This window comes from Terrapene carolina, unplaced genomic scaffold (assembly GCF_002925995.2).
Source record: "Terrapene carolina triunguis isolate 2854851 unplaced genomic scaffold, T_m_triunguis-2.0 Scaffold406, whole genome shotgun sequence".
In the NCBI taxonomy this organism is placed as follows: domain Eukaryota; kingdom Metazoa; phylum Chordata; order Testudines; family Emydidae; genus Terrapene; species Terrapene triunguis.
In genome coordinates this window covers 1,411,269-1,430,177 of record NW_020664757.1, presented here as the reverse complement: position 1 = coordinate 1,430,177, position 18,909 = coordinate 1,411,269, and the positions used below count along the sequence as shown (strand labels likewise).

Here is an 18,909-nt window from a genome sequence, read left to right as displayed (position 1 = left end):
CCTTTTTACCATTCACACAGACACATCTGCGACTGTCTCCCAACCCAGCCTGTCAGCACACTCCCAGAGGCTAGCGCAGATTAGGCGGAGGAAGAAGAAGACGCGTGAAGACATGTTCTCAGAACTAATGGGCTGCTCCCGAGCCCAGGCAGCCCAGCAGACACAGTGGAGGGAGAACTTGTCACAAATGCACCGAGCAGTCATGGAACGGGAGGAGAGGTGGCGTCAGGAGGACCAACAGGCTACTGAAAAGCTGCTTGGACTAATGAGGGAGCAAACGGACACGCTCCGGCGCCTTGTGGATGTTCTGCAAGACCGGAGGCAGGAGGACAGAGCCCCGCTGCAGTCTATCTGTAACAGCCCTCACCCGCCACCAAGTCCCACACCACCCTCACCCAAACTCCAAAGAAGGAGGGGCGGCAAGGGCCGTTAAAACTTTCAGTCAACCCCTGCAGACTGCTCTAGCACTAGAAGGCTGACATTCCCCAAAATTTCATAAGTCCTTTCCCACCCACCTCACAGAAGCCCCCGTCCAAGTTTCACACCCCACGTTTCATGTCTGGTTCGCAATAAAATGTTTGTTTCTCTCCATTACTGTTTCAGTCAGGTTCTTCTGAGGGAGAGTCTGTCTGGAGGGGGGGAAGGGGCTTGGTAATTGGACAGGACAGTGACCTTTAGCAGGGTACAGAGGCGGTGTCAGGTCCAGCATCAGGACACATACACAGTGCAGTCACTGGTTACCCTGGTCAGTCTGGGAGGTGTTTTTCATGTTCTCCATTGAAATAACCAGTCCACCAGTGCGGAGCCTGTCATTCCGGGAGTTTAGAAGCATCATTTGCATCAGAACACTGAACCCGCCCCCCGCCACAGTCTGCGTCCCCGGTTTAAAATATTCCCGCGAAAACAGCAATACAGACAACGGTGTTCATTAACAAAATCGAAATGATTTTATTTTTTGGGAAGGGGAAGGGGGTGAAGGGGGTATGTAACTGGAGAGGATAGTCAAAATGAACTGGGTAAAGAAACGGGGGCAGGTTCAGCTTTTCTGTACACAAACTGAAAAGTCACTGGTTGCCCTGCTCACTCAGGAACCTAGCTTTCAAAGCCTCCCGGATGCACAGGGCGTCCCGCTGGGATCTTCTAATGGCCCGGCTGTCTGGCTGGACGTAATCAGCAGCCAGGCTATTTGCCTCAACCTCCCACCCCGCCATAAAGGTCTCCCCCTTGCTCTCACACAGATTGTGGAGCACACAGCAAGCTGCAATAACGATGGGGATATTGGTTTCGCTGAGATCACAGCGAGTCAGTAAGCTTCTCCATCTCCCTTTGAGACGGCCAAAAGCACACTCCACCACCATTCTGCACTTGCTCAGCCGGTAGTTGAAGAGTTCTTTTTCTGTGTCCAGGGCGCCAGTATAGGGCTTCATGAGCCAGGGCATTAGCGGGTAGGCTGGGTCCCCGAGGATGACTGTAGGCATCTCCACATCCCCAAGAGTTATTTTGTGGTCTGGGAAGTAAATACCTTCCTGCAGCCGTCTAAACAGACCAGAGTTCCTGAACACGCGAGCGTCATGAACCTTGCCCGGCCATCCGACGTAGATGTTTGTAAACCGTCCCCGATGGTCCACCAGTGCTTGCAGCACCATTGAAAAGTAGCCCTTTCTATTGATGTACTGGCTGGCCTGGTGGTCCGGTCCCAGGATAGGGATGTGAGTCCCATCGATAGCCCCACCGCAGTTTGGGAATCCCATCGCGGCAAAGCCATCTATGATGACCTGCGCGTTTCCCAGGGTCACTACCTTTGGGAGCAGTACCTTCACAATTGCCTTGGCTACTTGCATGACAACAACCCCCACGGTAGATTTGCCCACACCAAAGTGGTTCGCGACTGACCGGTAGCTGTCCGGCGTTGCAAGCTTCCAGAGGGCTATGGCCACTCGCTTCTGGACAGTCAGGGCTGCTCGCATCCGGGTGTCCTTGCGCTTCAGGGCAGGGGACAGCAACTCACAAAGTTCGAGGAAAAACATGCGAAAGTTTCGCAGCCACTGGGATTCATCCCAGACCTGAAGCACTATACGGTCCCACCAGTCCGTGCTTGTTTCCCGGGCCCAGAATCGCCGTTCAACAAAATCCACATGCCCCATTGCCACCGTGATGTCCTGGGCGCTGGGGCTCGTGGTTTCTGACAGCTCTGTGCCACTCTCCGACTTCAGGCTCTCACGGCAGTGCCGTAGCCTCCTCGCCCGATTTCTCTGCATCTGCCTCAGGGAAAGGTGTATGATAAGCTGCGAGGTGTTGAGAACGGCCACAAGTGCAGCGATGGTCGCAGCGTGATCCATGATCGCAGTGCTGTGGCGTCCGCGCTGTCACTGACCAGAAAAGTGCGCGAACTGATTTCCCGCCGGCGCTTTCATGGAGGGAGGGAGGACTTTAGTGACGGACGGATGACGACAAATTTTTTTTACCCAGAAGGCATTGGCGGCTCGACCCAGAATTCCGATGGGCAGCGGGGACTGCGGGAACTGTGGGATAGCTGCCCACAGTGCACCGCTTTCAATATCGACGCTCGCCCCGGTAGTGTGGACTCACAAAGTCGAATTACTGTCCTTAGTGTGTCCTTAGTGTGGACACACACGTTCGACTTTGCAATATCGATTCCACATATTCGATTTAAGTAAAATCGAATTACCCTCGTAGTGTAGACATACCCTGAGTCTCTCACATCCCCAGCAAGTGCCCCAACCACTGGGCTAAAGGTTATAAGAGGAAACACTCACCCACCCACACAAAAGGTGACCAGACTTTTCTAGTTCACTTCCAAAAATGTTCAGAATTTTTCAGCAAACTTCTTATTTGTTCTGATTTTTCCGTTTGCTGGATGAACTGAAAAAAATCAATGATTCACCCCTTGCTCTAGTCAACTTTAACGTATGCATTAAAATATAATGTTACCCCACTACAATGTCAAGAGAAGGTACCATGCAGAAAAATTCTTTCCTGACCATGATCTCCATAACTTGCATGGCCCAAACTATACAAAGTTCTCACATAAAGGCGTCTGTAGAGGAAAGGGAGATGACGACATTGAGGAGCTGAGGGATGCAATGTCCAGCTCTGACAAGCTGCTGCGCTAAAAATAGAGCATAGCCGCAGTAGCACAAGTGGCAGGAGGGCCTAGCTGGCCCGTGTATGTACCAAGCCTCTCTGACTTGGGGAGGCTAGCCCCTTTTGCCACTTGTGCTGCCACACCTACACTCTATTCTTAGTGCACCAGCTCGATGAGAGCTAGTGTGGGTATGTCTCCTTGAGCTGGGAATCACACCCCCAGCTTGAAGTCTAGACACACTCATAGGTACAACCCTCCTCTGTCCAGCAGCTTTTGGGACATTTGAGAGATATTCTGCTCATTTCACCCTCTCAACGGCTAGTTTTACAGGTGGCTGTTTGGCCCATAATTCTTGTGCATATGGTACATGTTAGCAGTTGTGTTTACCCGCATTTCTAATAAAGCCAAAGCCAACATAGTTCCTTTTTCTTTGCACACCAGCCTCACAGGTGTCAGCAACAATGCATTCAACTCTGTTTCTTAACTTACTTTTTTAAAGTCAAATGAAGCTAAAAATAATTAGATGATGATATAGCTTAGTGACTTTCTGATGGAGCTGCAGATGTGATAGAAAAATTAGGATCCAGTGGATAATCCCTACATACTATCCCATTTAACAGATTAGACAAAATTTGGGCCAAACATCTTGACATCATGTCTCAAACTAGGAAACTTCAGGATGTAGAAACTTTATTCAAAGCCATCTCCTTACCACCAAGACAGAGGAGGATGCAGAGACATGTAGTGAGGAATAAAGTTGTCTAGATCTCTATTGCCTGTTTCAAAGCAATCATCTTTCATGTGCAATTTTTTTTATGCTTTGCATATTAGACACAGACAGATCATTAGAATGTCTCATTGTCACTGCCAATGACTCACCAAGTGCAATGGTAAGTGATTCCATTTATCAGACACATGATCTCAATCTCAAAACCCTGTATTTACAGATGGATCTGAATTCTAGAGTTCAGCTCAGGCGCATTTCTTGGAACAAGGGGTGTTTTCCATACGACAGAGCACTATTCATAAATTTATGCTTAATCCCTAAAACCTGGATATGTGTTTTACACAAGTAATATGAAATTTTAACCTCCCTTTTAACAAAGTTCAGTTGTCATAGTTATTTGATTCATTCATCTCCACTTGTTTTGGCCAGAAAAAGCCTTTCTGCAGAGCTAAACTCTCAGAAAAAAATATCTACACATTAGGATATTTCAGATAGAACAAAAAATCCTTTAATTTCATTCCACTACTGCAGCCAAACTGCTGGATGCACTTTAAAATGGTAAAGAAAACTATGAGACTGCATACTGGCTGACACGCTGTTGATTTTAAACATATTTTAAAGCAAGTAGGATTATAATCAGAATTATGACCACAGCCCATTATGCTTGAAATATCAGGTGCCAAATTTAACTCACTCAAGAATTTACCACACGTTCCAATGGCACCAGATTACTCAGCGAGAAGGATGAAGTGATATAAATAATGCTTACTTCCAGTTTTTAAAATCTGCTAAGGCTGGCAGGCCACAATGCATTCACACTTCTTGGGTTTACAAACATAAACAAGAACATGAAAGTAATATTTACCAGTTTCACTTTATTGCTTGAATACAGTAATGCAGCAAGGGATTGGACAGCAAGAAGTGCTATTGTGCGTACACATATGCCTGTGACTTTGCAGAAAAACCTGAGCACTAAATTGCTGCTGTACATTCACAACAATTAAGGCAAGTGAAAGACTTAATCTATTCCTGAGAATACTGTTAGAAAAAATTATAGCAATGCAAATTAGAGTTGAGGTTTCACGGCTACTCTTTCAGGGCCTGATTCATAATCATGTAAATTAGGAATAACTCAATTTAAGTCAAAGGAGTTACAGTGGGCATAATAAGTAAAGGAGCATCAGGTCCTCAATGATAAATGTGTACAAAATGGCAGACATATAAATGGAATAGAATGAGAAGAAAAACATTTTTCTCGGTAGTTACTGCTGAATGGTAAATTTAAGATGGGACATCAAAAAGTAGATGCTGTCAAGCTCTCTTATGAAATCAGCATTACTCTGAAAAGGAGTGTTTTTCTCAACAACAAAGTCATTTTTTTCCTTGTTCATGATAACTTTGTAAGTGCATCTTTTCCATTGAAAGATTGTATATAAATACTTGAGACTTACCGGTTACCTGTTTTCTTAACTTTTCAATTTCTTCTTTTAAGCTTTTAATTTCTAGATCTTTGCTTGCTGTTATTGGACCATCCACAGTTGAATACTGTAAAGCCTGGACTGTCTGGGTGGATTCTAAAAACAAAGAAGAGCGCCATGAGATAAGCCTTCCACACTCCCCCAATATATTCTTTAAGATGTCAGAAGAAAGTGACACTATTAATAAGTGGAGAAGTGCACAAAATTGTCTCTATACCAATGGTAGGAGACTGGAAAAAAACAGGAGGAATTGAAAATTCAACTGACAAGAAGAAATTTGATACATTTGACCTTACTGATTCCAGCTGCTTTAACTGGAATGTTAAAAGCATTGATTATAACCTGTTCAGGAAAGATAGCACAGGTGGGGGGGGAGTGACACTGTACACTAAGGGCACAATTACAAGTAATTGGTAACTCAGAAGCACATGATCTTTAATGCATATGGATCAAGGTGTTAACCAGCAGACCATCAAATCAAACTAGAGATCAGGATGAGTTACTCTGAAAACACCTGTCTGTAATGTGTGTGTGGGGGGAAATTGTGTTGTTACAAGGCACTTCAATTTGGTAAATGCATGCTGGAGGTCTAATGCAGCCAGTAGTAAAACATCATTAGAGTTTCTAAAAATTATAGATGATAATTTTCTGACACAAAAAATATTACATCCAACATGAGGGAAGGACATCATTATGATGGATAAAGATGAATTAATCACTGGACCAAAAGTTGGTGGTTGCCTAGGGACCAGTGATTATGAACTGATTACATTCAATGTGGGCAAAAAGAAGACAGTTCCAACCAGTAATATATACACTTGGTGCTTCAAAAGGGGTAATTCCTCAAAGCTCAAGAAAATTATGAGTGAAACTGATTGAGAGGAAAAGCTTAGACAAAAAATGTGAAAGAAAATTGGGAGATTTTTGAAGCAGAGTTTATTAGATGGCTAAAAGCCATGATTCCACAATCAAACATCTTCAACTAAAAGCCCATCCTGGTTGGTGGGTGAGGGAAGACAGAAATTATAAATAAAAAAAACAATGTCTACTAAATTGAAAAAGGGGGAATAGATAACAATTGATATAAATTAGAAGTTATGATGTTCAGAAAATTGACAAGGAAAGTTAACAACATCAGGGAAAAATCCATAGATAGCAGGGCTAAGGACAAAAAGGTTTTTAAAAGTATACTAGGAACAAAAGAGATGGTAAAATGTTAATCATGAAGAAAAGGCAGAAGTGTTCAATTAATATTTTTGTTCTGTATTGGAAAGAAACAGGATGGTGTGGTTGTATCACATGGGGATGATGAAGTACTATCCAGTCCATTAGTAACAGAAGTTACACAATATCTAATAGGGTGCAACAGAGTGAACTGTCACATGGGGGGAGGGAAGGAAAATAAAAACAAAATACCCAAGCAGCTGACTCCAATTAGTAGTCCTCTCAAAGACTGCTGGGAGTGGAAGGGGTATGGGTCTGTATAAGTGAGAACCAGCTCATCCTAAGGAGGAGAGAGAAGGATGAGGCAGTGCTCTGGAAGACTGGAGCTGTATCTAGGAGTGTCTAAGGAAAAAAATCAGGGGCAGGAGATGGAACAAACACCTGCTGAACAAAAGCTACCGGGGTTTGGGGAGAGTTGGGCACAGGCTGGGGCCTGCCTCCACAGAAAACTATGGACTTACCGTGCAGGTAAAAAAACTGTGGAGAAATGGAACCAAGTATTTTGGGTGCAGGTGATGATGATGATAATTAATTAGACACCCTTTTGTATCTATCACTGCATACTATCTAGCTCTTTATGGGGGGGGCGAGGAGCGTCCTGTTTTGTGGTGGTCAGGTCATCCTGGCTCAGAAAACCTGGATAAACTTGCATTCAAGAATCCTAAAAGAGTTGTCTGAGGAGATCTCTGGCCCTCTGATGTTAATTATGAATAATGCTTAGACGATCATGAAAATTCCAGAAGACTATAAGAGTGCTAATGTTGTGCCATTATTCAAAAGGGCGAGCGGGATGACGTGGGAAACTAGAGGTCCATTAACCTGACATAAATCTGGGCCAAAATAATGGAAAAGCTGATTTGGAAATCAATTGATAAAGAATTAAAGGGTAGGAATATAATGAATGCCAATCAAAATGGTTTTATGGAAAATAGGTCTTGTCAAACAAACCTGATTACATTATTTGAGGACATTACAAGTTTGGCTGATAAAGGCAACTGTATAGGTGTAATATATTAAGACTTCGGTAAGGCATTTGACTTAATATCACACAACATTCTGATTAATAAATTAGTGCTATACAATATCAATAAAGCACATTCAATGAATTAAGAACTGGCTAGCTAACAGATCTCAAAAAGTAGTTAATGGGGAAATCACTGAATGATGTTGTTTCTAATGGGACTCCACAGGGATTAGTACTAATCTTGCTACTATTCACATTTTTCATCACTGATCTGGAAGTAACTATAAAATCATTGCTGATACAACTTGCCAAACCGGGATGAATTTGGGCCCATTCAAGTAAAATGTGTTTTAATACAGTCAAATGCAAAGTGATACATCTAGGAATAAAAGAATGCGGATCATATCTAGGAAACTATATCCTGGAAAGCAGTGATGCCAAAAAGGATTTAGAAGTCATAGTGGACAAGCAACTGAACATGAACTCTCAGGGTGATGGTGTGGCAAAAGGGGCTAATAAAGTCATTTGATGTATAAAAAGGTTAGTTCGTCTCTGTATATGGCATTGGTGAGATCGATATTGGTGTTCAATTTTTAAAAAAAGATATTGAAAACACTGGAGAGGGTGCAGAAAAGAGCCACAAAAATTACGGCTGGAGAAAATGCCTTACAGCAGGGGTTTTCAAACTGTGGGTCGGGACCCCCAAGTGGGTCGGGACCCCATTTTAATGGGGTCGCCAAGGCTGGTGTTAGACTTTCTGGGGCCCAGGGCCAAAGCCCAAGCCCCACTTCCCGGGGCTGAAGCCGAAGCCCTAGTCCTACCACCCAGGGCGAAGGTTACATGCCCCCTTCCTCCCCCGCCCAGGGCAGAAGCCCTTGGGCTTCAGTTTTGGGGCCCCTACCCCCACCCGGGGTGGCAGAGCTCAGGCACGGGGCTTGGGCAGGCTTGATCTTTGGTCCCCTCTCCTGGGGTCGTGTAGTAATTTTTGTTGTCAGAAGGGGGTCATGGTACAATGAAGTTTGGAGAACTGCTGCTTTACAGTGAAAGACTTAAAAAGATCAATCATTTTAGTTTATCAGAAAGGAGATTAAGAGGTGACTTGAGTACAGTATATAAATATATTCATGGGGAGAAAATACAAGGTACTAAAGGGCTCTTTAATATAGCAAAGAAAGGCATCACAAGAACCAATGGCTGGAAACTGAAGTCAGACAAATTCAAATGAGAAATTAAGCACAAATTTCAACAGAGAGAGTGATTAACCACTGGAACAAACTACTCAGGGAAGTGGTAGATTCTCCATCTCTTGATGTCTTCAAATCAAGATTGGATGCCTTTCTGGAAAATATGTGTTAGTCAAACATAAGTTATGCTTTAGTCAAAGACAAGTTGTTAGATTCAATAAAGGGGTAACTGGATGAAAATCAATGGCCTGTCAGACTAGATGATCTAATGGTCCCTTCTGGCTATAAACTCTATGGATATATGAAAAGAGTGTCTGCTGAGGTATATTAAACAAACACATTGGTTAAACTTTCAAACACTGGTGCCTAAATTGTGGTTACAATAATGTGTGTGTGCTCACAAAAGCAGGAAAAGAGAACAAAATAAAGAAACAAGGGATGCGTCAGAAAATCCGAACAATCCATACATTTGAATGCCTCTAAAGAAGAAAGAACAACATACTGTACCTTACACTTAAAGATAAGCCTTGTTTTGTGGGGTTGTACACTAATTTCTGTATTATACTGTAGCTTTCCCTGCCTCTCTGAAAACGGACTAGGGCTCAATGCTGTAAAGACCTACACATGTGAATATCCCCACTGGCATCAATGGAATTACTTGCATACATAAAGTTAAGAACATGAAAATGTTTTTGTAGGATGGGGACTTTAAATCATACAATTTCCACTTGCAAAGTGCCAACACATCTTCAGTAGGTGCCAAATACACAAATCTAGATCCCGCCCCCTTCCTTCTCCCCCGCAGATAATAAGTATGTAGTGTTCACAGCTGGAGTAATAACCAACCCCTGGCTTCAGCGAATTCAACAGATTGTAAGTGGAATATATGGGATGCTTTAGGACTTAAAAAAAAAATTAAGTGTAATTTGGCAAGAGAAATAATGAAGCGGATTAATTTCCAAAGGGAAGCATTCCTGGAAACATATTTTAATTTTTTTTCCATAATATTAAAAGCACTTCACAAAAACTACAGCCTAATCCAGGGGTCAGCAACCTTTCAGAAGTGGTATGCCGAGTCTACATTTATTCACTCTAATTTAAGGTTTCGCTTGCCAGTAATACATTTTAACGTTTTTAGAAGGTCTCTTTCAATAAGTCTATAATATATAACTAAACTATTGTTATATGTAAAGTAAATAAGGTTTTTAAAATGTTTAAGAAGCTTCATTTAAAATTACATTAAAATGCAGAGCTCCCGGGACCAGTGTCCAGGACTCGGGCAGTGTGAGTGCCACTGAAAATTGGCACACGTGCCACAGGTTGCCTACCTCGGCCTAATCCAACTGAAAGTGACAAAACAGTCTTTAATTGCTTTACCTTGCAGTTTTCTACTGAGTTCAAGTTTTTCCTGCTCCAGGCGCCTTATTCTCCTCTCATAAGCTTCTGTTGCTAAGCTATCCTCCAAAGTCCTTTGAACACTGGCATCAAGGTCCATAGACAGTGGTCCAGCTGTAACTCTTAGACAACTGCGGTCTGAAAGCACACTGAAAAAAAGGATTTAAATGTAAGGTAATTTTAGAAAAAAAAATTAAAATTAAAGCAGTTGACCAGACCAGTAAATTATTGTTTTAAATTTTTCCATCACAGTAAAAAAAATAAACTTTTTAACGACTGTAGCAACTTAATTAGGGAAACCAACATTAGTTATCTTGTGAATGCATTTTTTAATGCCACAAGTAAAAAAGTTCTGATTAATGATAAGCAAAAAGGATAGTCTGGAATCAGCCAATTAACAAAAAGTCACCTTCTGAATGGTCAACAATATCAAGATCTAAAATTATATTAACATATCAGCTCATATTAATTACTAATATGTTTGCCAAGTACTTTGAAGATCCACAATATCAATTTTAAGTATTATTATTAGATGGAAATTAGTGTAATTTGGTTGTCTCCTCTGTAATTAATTTCTCCCAGAAGTCAGTGGAACGTCTCATGTGAGTAACATTAAGCACACATGTTTGCCAGAATCAGGGCGTTGGCTCTTTGGTACATTAGTATTTATTGTACCTCTAGGTAAATGCTGACCAAAGTTAAACTTAAAATTTGCATCAGTTGTCACATTCATCTCAACAGTAGCTAATGTCCGTTCACTTTTCACTAGTAGTGTCTAAGACCCTACTCTCTTCTTGTTCAGTTTCCTCCAAAAGGCTCGCTGCTTCTAGGAAAACTATAAACTCTAGCCAAAATAGTTAAACAACTTCTCGATTCCATTAATATTTAAGGGCCATGAAAGGACAGGAAAGAAAATAATTTAAAAAACAGTTAAAGCTGATACCTTCTCTGAGTCTCCCAGTGCATCTTATCTCTGTCTCTCTTTTAGGGTGAAATTCACATGTTGGCCAGAAGCTAGAATAAGATTTTAAAATAGGCCTTATGCTGGCTCTCTGCACAGGAGTAAATTGCACCCATAAGGTATGTCTACACTGCATGCTTCTTTCAGCAGCATGTAGAATACATACGTACTCAGCCCTCCTAGCACGGGTATAAACAGCAGTGTAGCCAGTGAGGCATAGTTTAGGCAAGCAGATTAAAGACACACCTGAAGGGTGTGAGTATGTATGCCCTATGCCAGTGCTTAATTTGTAATAAAAGAGGTGCTGGGACTCAAGCAGTATTTTTACTTTCATAACTGATGGACCAAGCCCAGAGGTGCCAGGGCTATGAACCACCAAGCCTAGAGGTGCCCGGGATCAGCCCTGACAAGCCCTGGCACAAATCAAGCATTGCCCTATGTGCTCTATATTCACCCAAGCTGTCTCCCCCATCTACACTGCTATTTTTAGCAATGTAGCATTCTGCTACCTCACCGCTGCTAGAGTCTTTCCCCACCACAGGAAAAGACTCCCCCCAGCAGAGAGAGGCTCTGCCAGCTCCCTGCTGCTGGAGCTCATCCTTGATGCAGGGAAAGACTCTGGCAATGGGGAAAGACTGAGCCTTTCCCTGTGCCTCCCCCCTGCCAGACTCTTTCCTTGCCACAGTGAAAGGCTCCAGCAGCAGTGAGCTGTTGAAGCCTTTCCCCAGCACTTCCCCTCTGCCAGAGCCTTTCACTGTCTGCATAGCTACACACGGCAGTGTCGACACAGCCTGCTTTTCACTACAGCATGTAGCTACTGGTACACTACATGTCACCACCAGTGGTGTGTAGTGAAGTCTGCACTACAGTGGCATTGCTGCAGTTCACCACTCGTAGTGTAGACGTTTGCTACAGTGACAGAAGAGGTTTTTACATTGCTGCTCCTAAATCCACCTCCTCGAGAGGAGGTAGCTAGATCAATAGAAGAATTCTCCCATTGACCTAGCAATATCTATACCGGGGCAGAGGTTGGCTTAATTACATCTCAGGGGCATGGATATTTCATACCTCTGAGCAATGTAGCTAAGTCAAGCTAAGTTTTAGGTGTAGACCAGGCCTTAAGAGAATTGGCTCCTCGGGGCAGGGTCTGATTTTAGATGTGTTCTATACAACTACTGAGCATACAATAATCTGCTTAATAAAACCATTTTCCTCAACAGCCAAGTGCAGTTGTTTCTTCACTCTCTTTATTTTATAGGTTTATATAAACTTGTGGCACACAACAGATCAGAAGTTTAGCACATTCATGTATCCACCATACTTTGACAATTGAAGAACTCTGACTTACCAGCTACTTGTATATGTAAAACCCACAAATGGCAGATGATGACCAGAAAATGCAGTGTGAGTTGGTGGAGGCATTGTCTCCTAGGAGATAAAAGAAGATCTGAGTAAGCTGAATTCTACCAATTTGGAAAAACATTACTGCACAGTAATGAGTCATCAAATGTTAGTGCTGCTGTTTCACTAACCAGATCCACAATGATCTTTATTTGAAGATTAAATATGAAACAGCAAAATCTAAATCTGGCTTTGAATTCAAAAAGATACAAACAGTTCACAGGAAGAGGACTTTTTATTCAAATGTGGTATCATTAAAGGTTATTATGGAAATTAAAAGCTGGTTCATTATTTTCTTTCTCCCCAAGGATTCTTGAAGATGCTGTCAGAGCACAGAAAGGACAGTTACCTGTTCCGTAACTGGCGTTCTTTGAGAGGTGTTGTTCCTGTGTATTCCACAGTAGGTGTGCGTGCTCGCCACGTGCACCGGTGCTGGAATATTTTCCCTTAGCAGTACCCGTACTAGGGGAGCACCGCGGCGACCCCTGGAGTGGCGCCTGCATATCGCGCTATAAGGGGAGCCATGGGCTCCCCCCACCCTCGGTTCCTTCTTGCCGGACAACTCCAACAGAGGGAAAGGAGGGCGGGGTGTGGAATAGACAGGAGCAACACATCTCGAAGAACGCCAGTTACGGAACAGGTAACTGTCCTTTCTTCTTCGAGTGATTGCTCCTGTGTATTCACAGTAGGTGATTCCAAGCAGTATCTGTTGGAGGTGGGTAGGAGTTCATGATGGTTCGGGACGAAGTACTGCCCTGCCGAACCCGGCGTCATCCCTAGACTGGGCGACGATTGCGTAATGCGAAGTAAACGTGTGAACTGAAGCCCACGTGGCCGCCCTACAGATGTCCTGAATGGGGACATGGGCAGCATAGGCAGCTGATGAGGCCTGAGCCCTCGTACAGTGGGCCTTAATGACAGGAGGCGGGGGAATCCCTGCCAGGTCATAACACGTGCGTATGCACGAGGTAATGGGTAGAGACAGGTTGCCCTCTCGCCCGAGGCAATAAAGAGTTGAGAGGATCTCCGGAACAGCTTAGTTCTATCCAGGTAAAAGGCCAACGCCCTACGCACATTGAGCATGTGGAGGCGACATTCCTTGCTAGAGGAATGCGGCTTAGGGCAGAGCACGGGAAGAAAGATGCTCTGCTCCATGTGGAAGGTGGAAACCACCTTCGGGAGGAACGTCGGGTGTGGGCAAAGCTGGACCTTATCCCTATGGAAAACAGTATAGGGGATTGGCAGTGGCCCTGGAGGTTTTTTGCCTTCCTCCGCAGCATAGGGCAGGGGTCGCAAGCTGGAAGATTCTCTGCAACTTGAAGTCTTTAGATCACGATCTGGAGACTTCAACAGCAGAGTTAAGGGAAAGTGGGGGGGTCAGCTTTTGTGGCCTGCATCATGCGGGAGGTCAGACTAGATGACCATATTGGTCTCTTCTGACCTTAAAGTCTATGAGTCTATGAGTTCTGAGGTTAAGGCCCTGAGCTCCGAGACACGTCGGGCAGACGTGATCGCCACGAGGAAGGCCATGTTCCATGAGAGGTGCGATCAGGAACACGTGGCCAGTGGTTCGAAGGGGGGGGCCGTGAGACGTGACAAGACCAGGTTGAGGTCCCATTGTGGCATGGGGGGCCTAGCGTATGGGAACAAATGGTCGAGGCCCTTCAGGAAGCAGGAGGTCAGAGGGTGGGAGAAGACCGAGTGTCCCTGCACCGGCGGGTGAAAAGCTGATATGGCTGCGAGGTGCACCCAGACCATGGGTCTGGCCGGTGTTGACGGTGGCCAGGAGTCCCCCGATGAGCGGTCGCTGCACGTCGAGCGGTGCAGGGAGCAATCCCTGGAGCGGGAGCTGCGGCTCGCCTAAGAGGTCTGACGGGCACCTAACAGGGGCTTGCCTCGAGACCTGGGGCCCATACTCGGTTGTGAGCTCGGCATGGGCAAGACATAATGTCCTTTGCAGCCTGCACCACCTCCGGCGTCGATGGCATCCGTACCAGGGATGTCTGGGTCAACGGCACCGGGCTGCTCCACTCTACACAAGTCGGAGGTCTTAAGACCAGGGGGGACCGAGGGCTGCCCAGCGCGGGACCAGCCTCCCCCTTGTCCTTATCGCGGCATCGCTGCAAGGCCAGGCCCTTCCCTTGCTTCCTGGAGGGAGAGCAGCACCGCGTGGTCGAAGGGGCCTCGCTACGTACCGACGACCTGGCGGCCGGTGCCGAGTCTGATCTGCTCACTGGCATCGGTGTTAACGCTGACTCCATTAGGAGAGCTCAAAGTTTGAAGTCCCTCTCCTTTTTGGTTCTTGGTTTGAACGACCTACAGATTTTGCAGCGGTCGCTAATATGAGTCTCACCCACGCAGCGAAGACAATCAGTGTGAGGGTCGCTCCTGGGCATAGAGCGGCGACAGGAATCGCACGACTTGAAGCCTGGGGCGCAGGGCATGCCCCGAGCCCAAGCTAACAATGAGAACGTTCCAACTAACGGTACCACTAGGGAAGAAAGGCTGCAGCGGAGCTGGAACGCAAAGTTCCGACCACCTTCACTGGCGGCAAGAAGGAACTGAGGGTGGGGGGAGCCCGTGGCTCCCCTTATAGCGCGATATGCAGGTGCCACTCCAGGGGTGGCCGCAGTGCTCCCCCAGTACGGGTACTGCTAAGGGAAAAACTTCCAGCACCGGTGCACGTGGCGAGCACGCACATCTACTGTGGAATACACAGGAGCAATCTCTCGAAGAACAGCATCTTGTATTCTTCCCTTTACTTTCCCTACCTCTTGAGTCAACTTGTTCTCCCTCTCTGCAGTCTGTCAATCCAACTCCTGAGATAGCCTAGTGATTCCCCTAGAGGGAATGTCAATCAGAGTGGTTGCTGGAAAGAATGACAGGATAGGATGCTCAAAACTCCATCAATGGACTGAGCATGCTTCCTTCACAGTGCTTCTAGCTCCTGCCACCCCAGGAACAACACACCAAGCTAAAGCCTTGAACTCTGATCCTCCATGTGCTAACACTAAGGGTTAGTCTACACTAGACTGTACAGATGTAGCTGAGCTGCTGTAGTGCTGCTTTGCAGACACTCTATGCTGTCAGGAGAGAGCTCTCCCATCGGCATAATTACTCCACCTCACTGAGAGGCAGTAGCTATGTTGGCAGGAGAGTCTCTCTCGCCGACATAGCACTGTCCACACCAGTGCTTAGGTTCGTGTAAGTTCCGTTGCTCAGGGGGGTGGCTTTTCTTAAGTTATACTGAAGTTATACTGAAGTAAGCACAAACCCTAAGATATCACTAGGCCACACAGTTGCAATCACTATGGGGGTGGAGAGAGGTATGTACTCCAAATGCTGTGATATCTTCTTCAATAAGGGTGCAAGATTCATGCCTTTATACTCCTGTTTATCTCCCAGCTTTTCTTATGTAGTTGCATCCTATTACATCACCTTGCTCACCAGAAAAAAAAAACTAATTTTGAAGAAAAATATCACCTTGAAAGCTCTAAAAGGGCCTGTCATTTTAAGAAAGGGTTACATTTTAGGAAAAGATGAACAAATGTAAAGGTGGAAAGCAACTCTCTACATGTGTTTTTTATAGTTTTGCATGTTAAATGACAGTTTTGGATAGCATTCCAGAAGAATCTTAACCTCTTGACACTTGGAGTCAAGAATTTCTAGCCTAAGTACTGTAAGAATTTTTAAAAGATACAGCTTAGTACGCAACAGTCCACAGCCTTTTAGTGATTATGGATGAGTCCTCGTGGTCATTGATCACCAGAAATAAATTGTATTAAAATTAAAATGTGTGAAAAATGAATGTCAAAATCTACAGTACTTTCTTAATTAGCATAATGAGCATTGTAAAATCTAAAGGATGGTTGGATAGAAATAGGCAGTGAGAAAAAAATTCCTTGATTTCTGCATTATTTTCTATCCGCATATTTAGAAGATTTAAGTTTGGAAAGCCCTTTATCTAAATAAAAATTTAGAAAAATAACTAATCCATATTTTTGGGGAGTCAAATAACCTCTGATTGCATCCCATGTTAATTTCAAATTCTAGTACGTGACATCTAATTAGAACACTCATTGGTGTGTACGAGAATTTCCATGACTATACATGCATGTTTGCTTTACAATCACTATTGCAGATAGTCTTCATATGCTCTCAGTCCCCTTCTGGGGTTCACAGATTATACTTGTGGTGGAAGAATCCCCTTCCAAAACTTCATATCAGCTGAAGTAACAGTGAATAAATCATTCCCACTGATATAATATGAAAATTCACCAATCAGGGAGTAATAGGAGTTAGAACAAAAGAAAGCAAGTTCAAAATTTCCTATGGAAGTGAAACACTCTTTTGGTCATGGGCAGAAATTTAACGATGGAAAACATACTTAAACATGCAAAAATCAAATGGTCGAAGACATTGCCCATAATTCATCAGCTCCCAACTCCCTGCAATCCCAGCCCATTTCTCCTTACTATCACTTGGAAACCTTTATACTCAGATAACAAAAATAGTGAAAATGACATTAAATCATTCTAGAAGACACTCTTCCAAATTAAACTGGGAATCAAAATTTGGAGAAGCAACATTTAAACAGGAGACAAATCTTTTACTATGCAAGCAAAGACAGATTTGGTAAATGGCTCAGGGAGCATATCAGAAGTTTGTAAAATTGGAATTCAGATTCATAATATCAAAATGTGAATTATTCCATTTACCTGCACATAACCCCTCATAATAATGACTGTACCTACTGAGTGTAATATTTTATTTTTTACTGTGAAGCGACGTATTTTACAAAAAACAGCATCCTAACACCTCCTGAGTGGAATATAAACTTAGTATAAACAAGCCTCAAACATTTTGGTTTGCAAAGTACCAACATAATGCACACTAGAATTTAAAGGAACATGTAAGTAGTTTAGGACTGAAATTAAGTTTTTGCCTTAAAAATAAAAGGTGGTTACAAAAGCAGACATTCATAGATTTGTTAAGAAATTATTTTATTTTAATTCAGCAAATACAGTTGTAGGCCTGATCCTGCAAACACTTATGCACATGCTTAATTTTAAGCATATGAATAGTTCAATTGACTTCAACAGGACTAATCAAACATGCATAGTCTACTGAGGACTAGAGTGACCACGGCTGATGGCGTTGCACCAGGCATCATATAGTGAAGTTCCCAGATCTGGCTCAAGCCTTTAAATCTATGATTCTCTGGGATGGGTGGATCAGAGCAAGCACCCCTTTGTGTATGGATGGAGAGTTTCAGAGCACAGTGTGGATTTTTTTATGCATCCTGATGATATAGCCAAAGAGCAGGTAACACAACTTTCGAATGAAATGAATGACTGAAGAAAGGTCAAATCTTTACAAGACTGACATTTCACACAAAGTCAAATCATGTTATGCTCAGGATTTGGCTCCGGACAGCGCATATGGAATGTCTCTAGACACTCAAAGTCTGCCTGTAAGAGGGTCCAGGTTTCTGACCAATACAGAAGTACAGGTAGTATATCGGTTTGACAGATCCTAAACTTTGTCAGAAAGACGTTTGTGTCTGTAAGCAAGACAAGGACTTCATGCAGGAGGAGGCAAGATCTATTCATTGAAGAACATCCAATTTGCTACAACCATTTGAACTCTGCTTGCAGTCTAGGTAGATGAACTAGTCAATGCTCTTCATAGTCCTTGATCCCACTTTACCAGAGATTCTTGTGGCCCAGCTGCAAGGTTCTGTACCCTGGTCTTCTGCCATGAGATGTTCAACTCTATCACACAAGTGGCATCTTGGGAGACCTTGGAGGGTGACTTCTCCACAAGCAGGAAAGCATTGTCGACATAGTCTTGATTGGTGAATACTTCTTGACCAACCTTGATTCAGATATGCAACTCAGCAAGGCCTAATATCCAGGCGATAACTTGACAGAATAGCACCGGGACAAGAATGCATCTCTGCCACACACCAGTGGTTGCTTAAAAGTGCCTCGGAACCAGTGGACATTGGTCTGCATCAACTGTTTCTAAGTGTGGGCATCAGGCAAAATACCAGCAGAATGGAAAGATGACATCATAGCGTCCCCATACAAGGGCAAAGGATCTCACACTGAGTGTGGCAACTACAGGCGGACATCATTATTGTCAGTCCCTGAAAAGGTCTTTGCTCACATTTTGCTTGGTAGGATGCAGCCTCTCCTCAAGAGACACTGTCATCCTCAGCAACCAGGTTTCACTGTTAGGCAGTTGACAATAGATGCTGTCCTTACCCTCCTGCTTCTGGCTGAGGTACACCTAGAATTTAACTGCCTGCTTCGTGTGGTCCATATCATCATCATCATCATCATCAAAGCTGCTTTACATTTGGTCCACAGGTCAGCACTTTGGCTCACACTGAACAGAATGGAGTTCCAGATGTTCTGCTAAATGAGGTGCACAATCTTCACTCTGCTATTGGTGCAAGACAGCA

At 43.9% G+C, this 18,909-nt stretch overlaps 1 protein-coding gene across 5 annotated transcripts in view; it reads right to left on the bottom strand.

The window, feature by feature from the left end:
* Positions 1-18,909, bottom strand: part of CDC42BPA (CDC42 binding protein kinase alpha) — a 329,580-nt gene that overhangs the window by 118,199 nt on the left and 192,472 nt on the right. For all 5 annotated transcript variants that reach the window (XM_026658201.1, XM_026658197.1, XM_029912986.1 and 2 more), the window contains 3 exons: positions 12,388-12,467; positions 10,061-10,227; positions 5,285-5,407 (listed from right to left, as the gene is read on the bottom strand). In XM_026658201.1, coding sequence (XP_026513986.1) covers positions 5,285-5,407; positions 10,061-10,227; positions 12,388-12,467 — 370 coding nt within the window. The remainder of the gene's footprint in view (positions 1-5,284; positions 5,408-10,060; positions 10,228-12,387; positions 12,468-18,909) is intronic.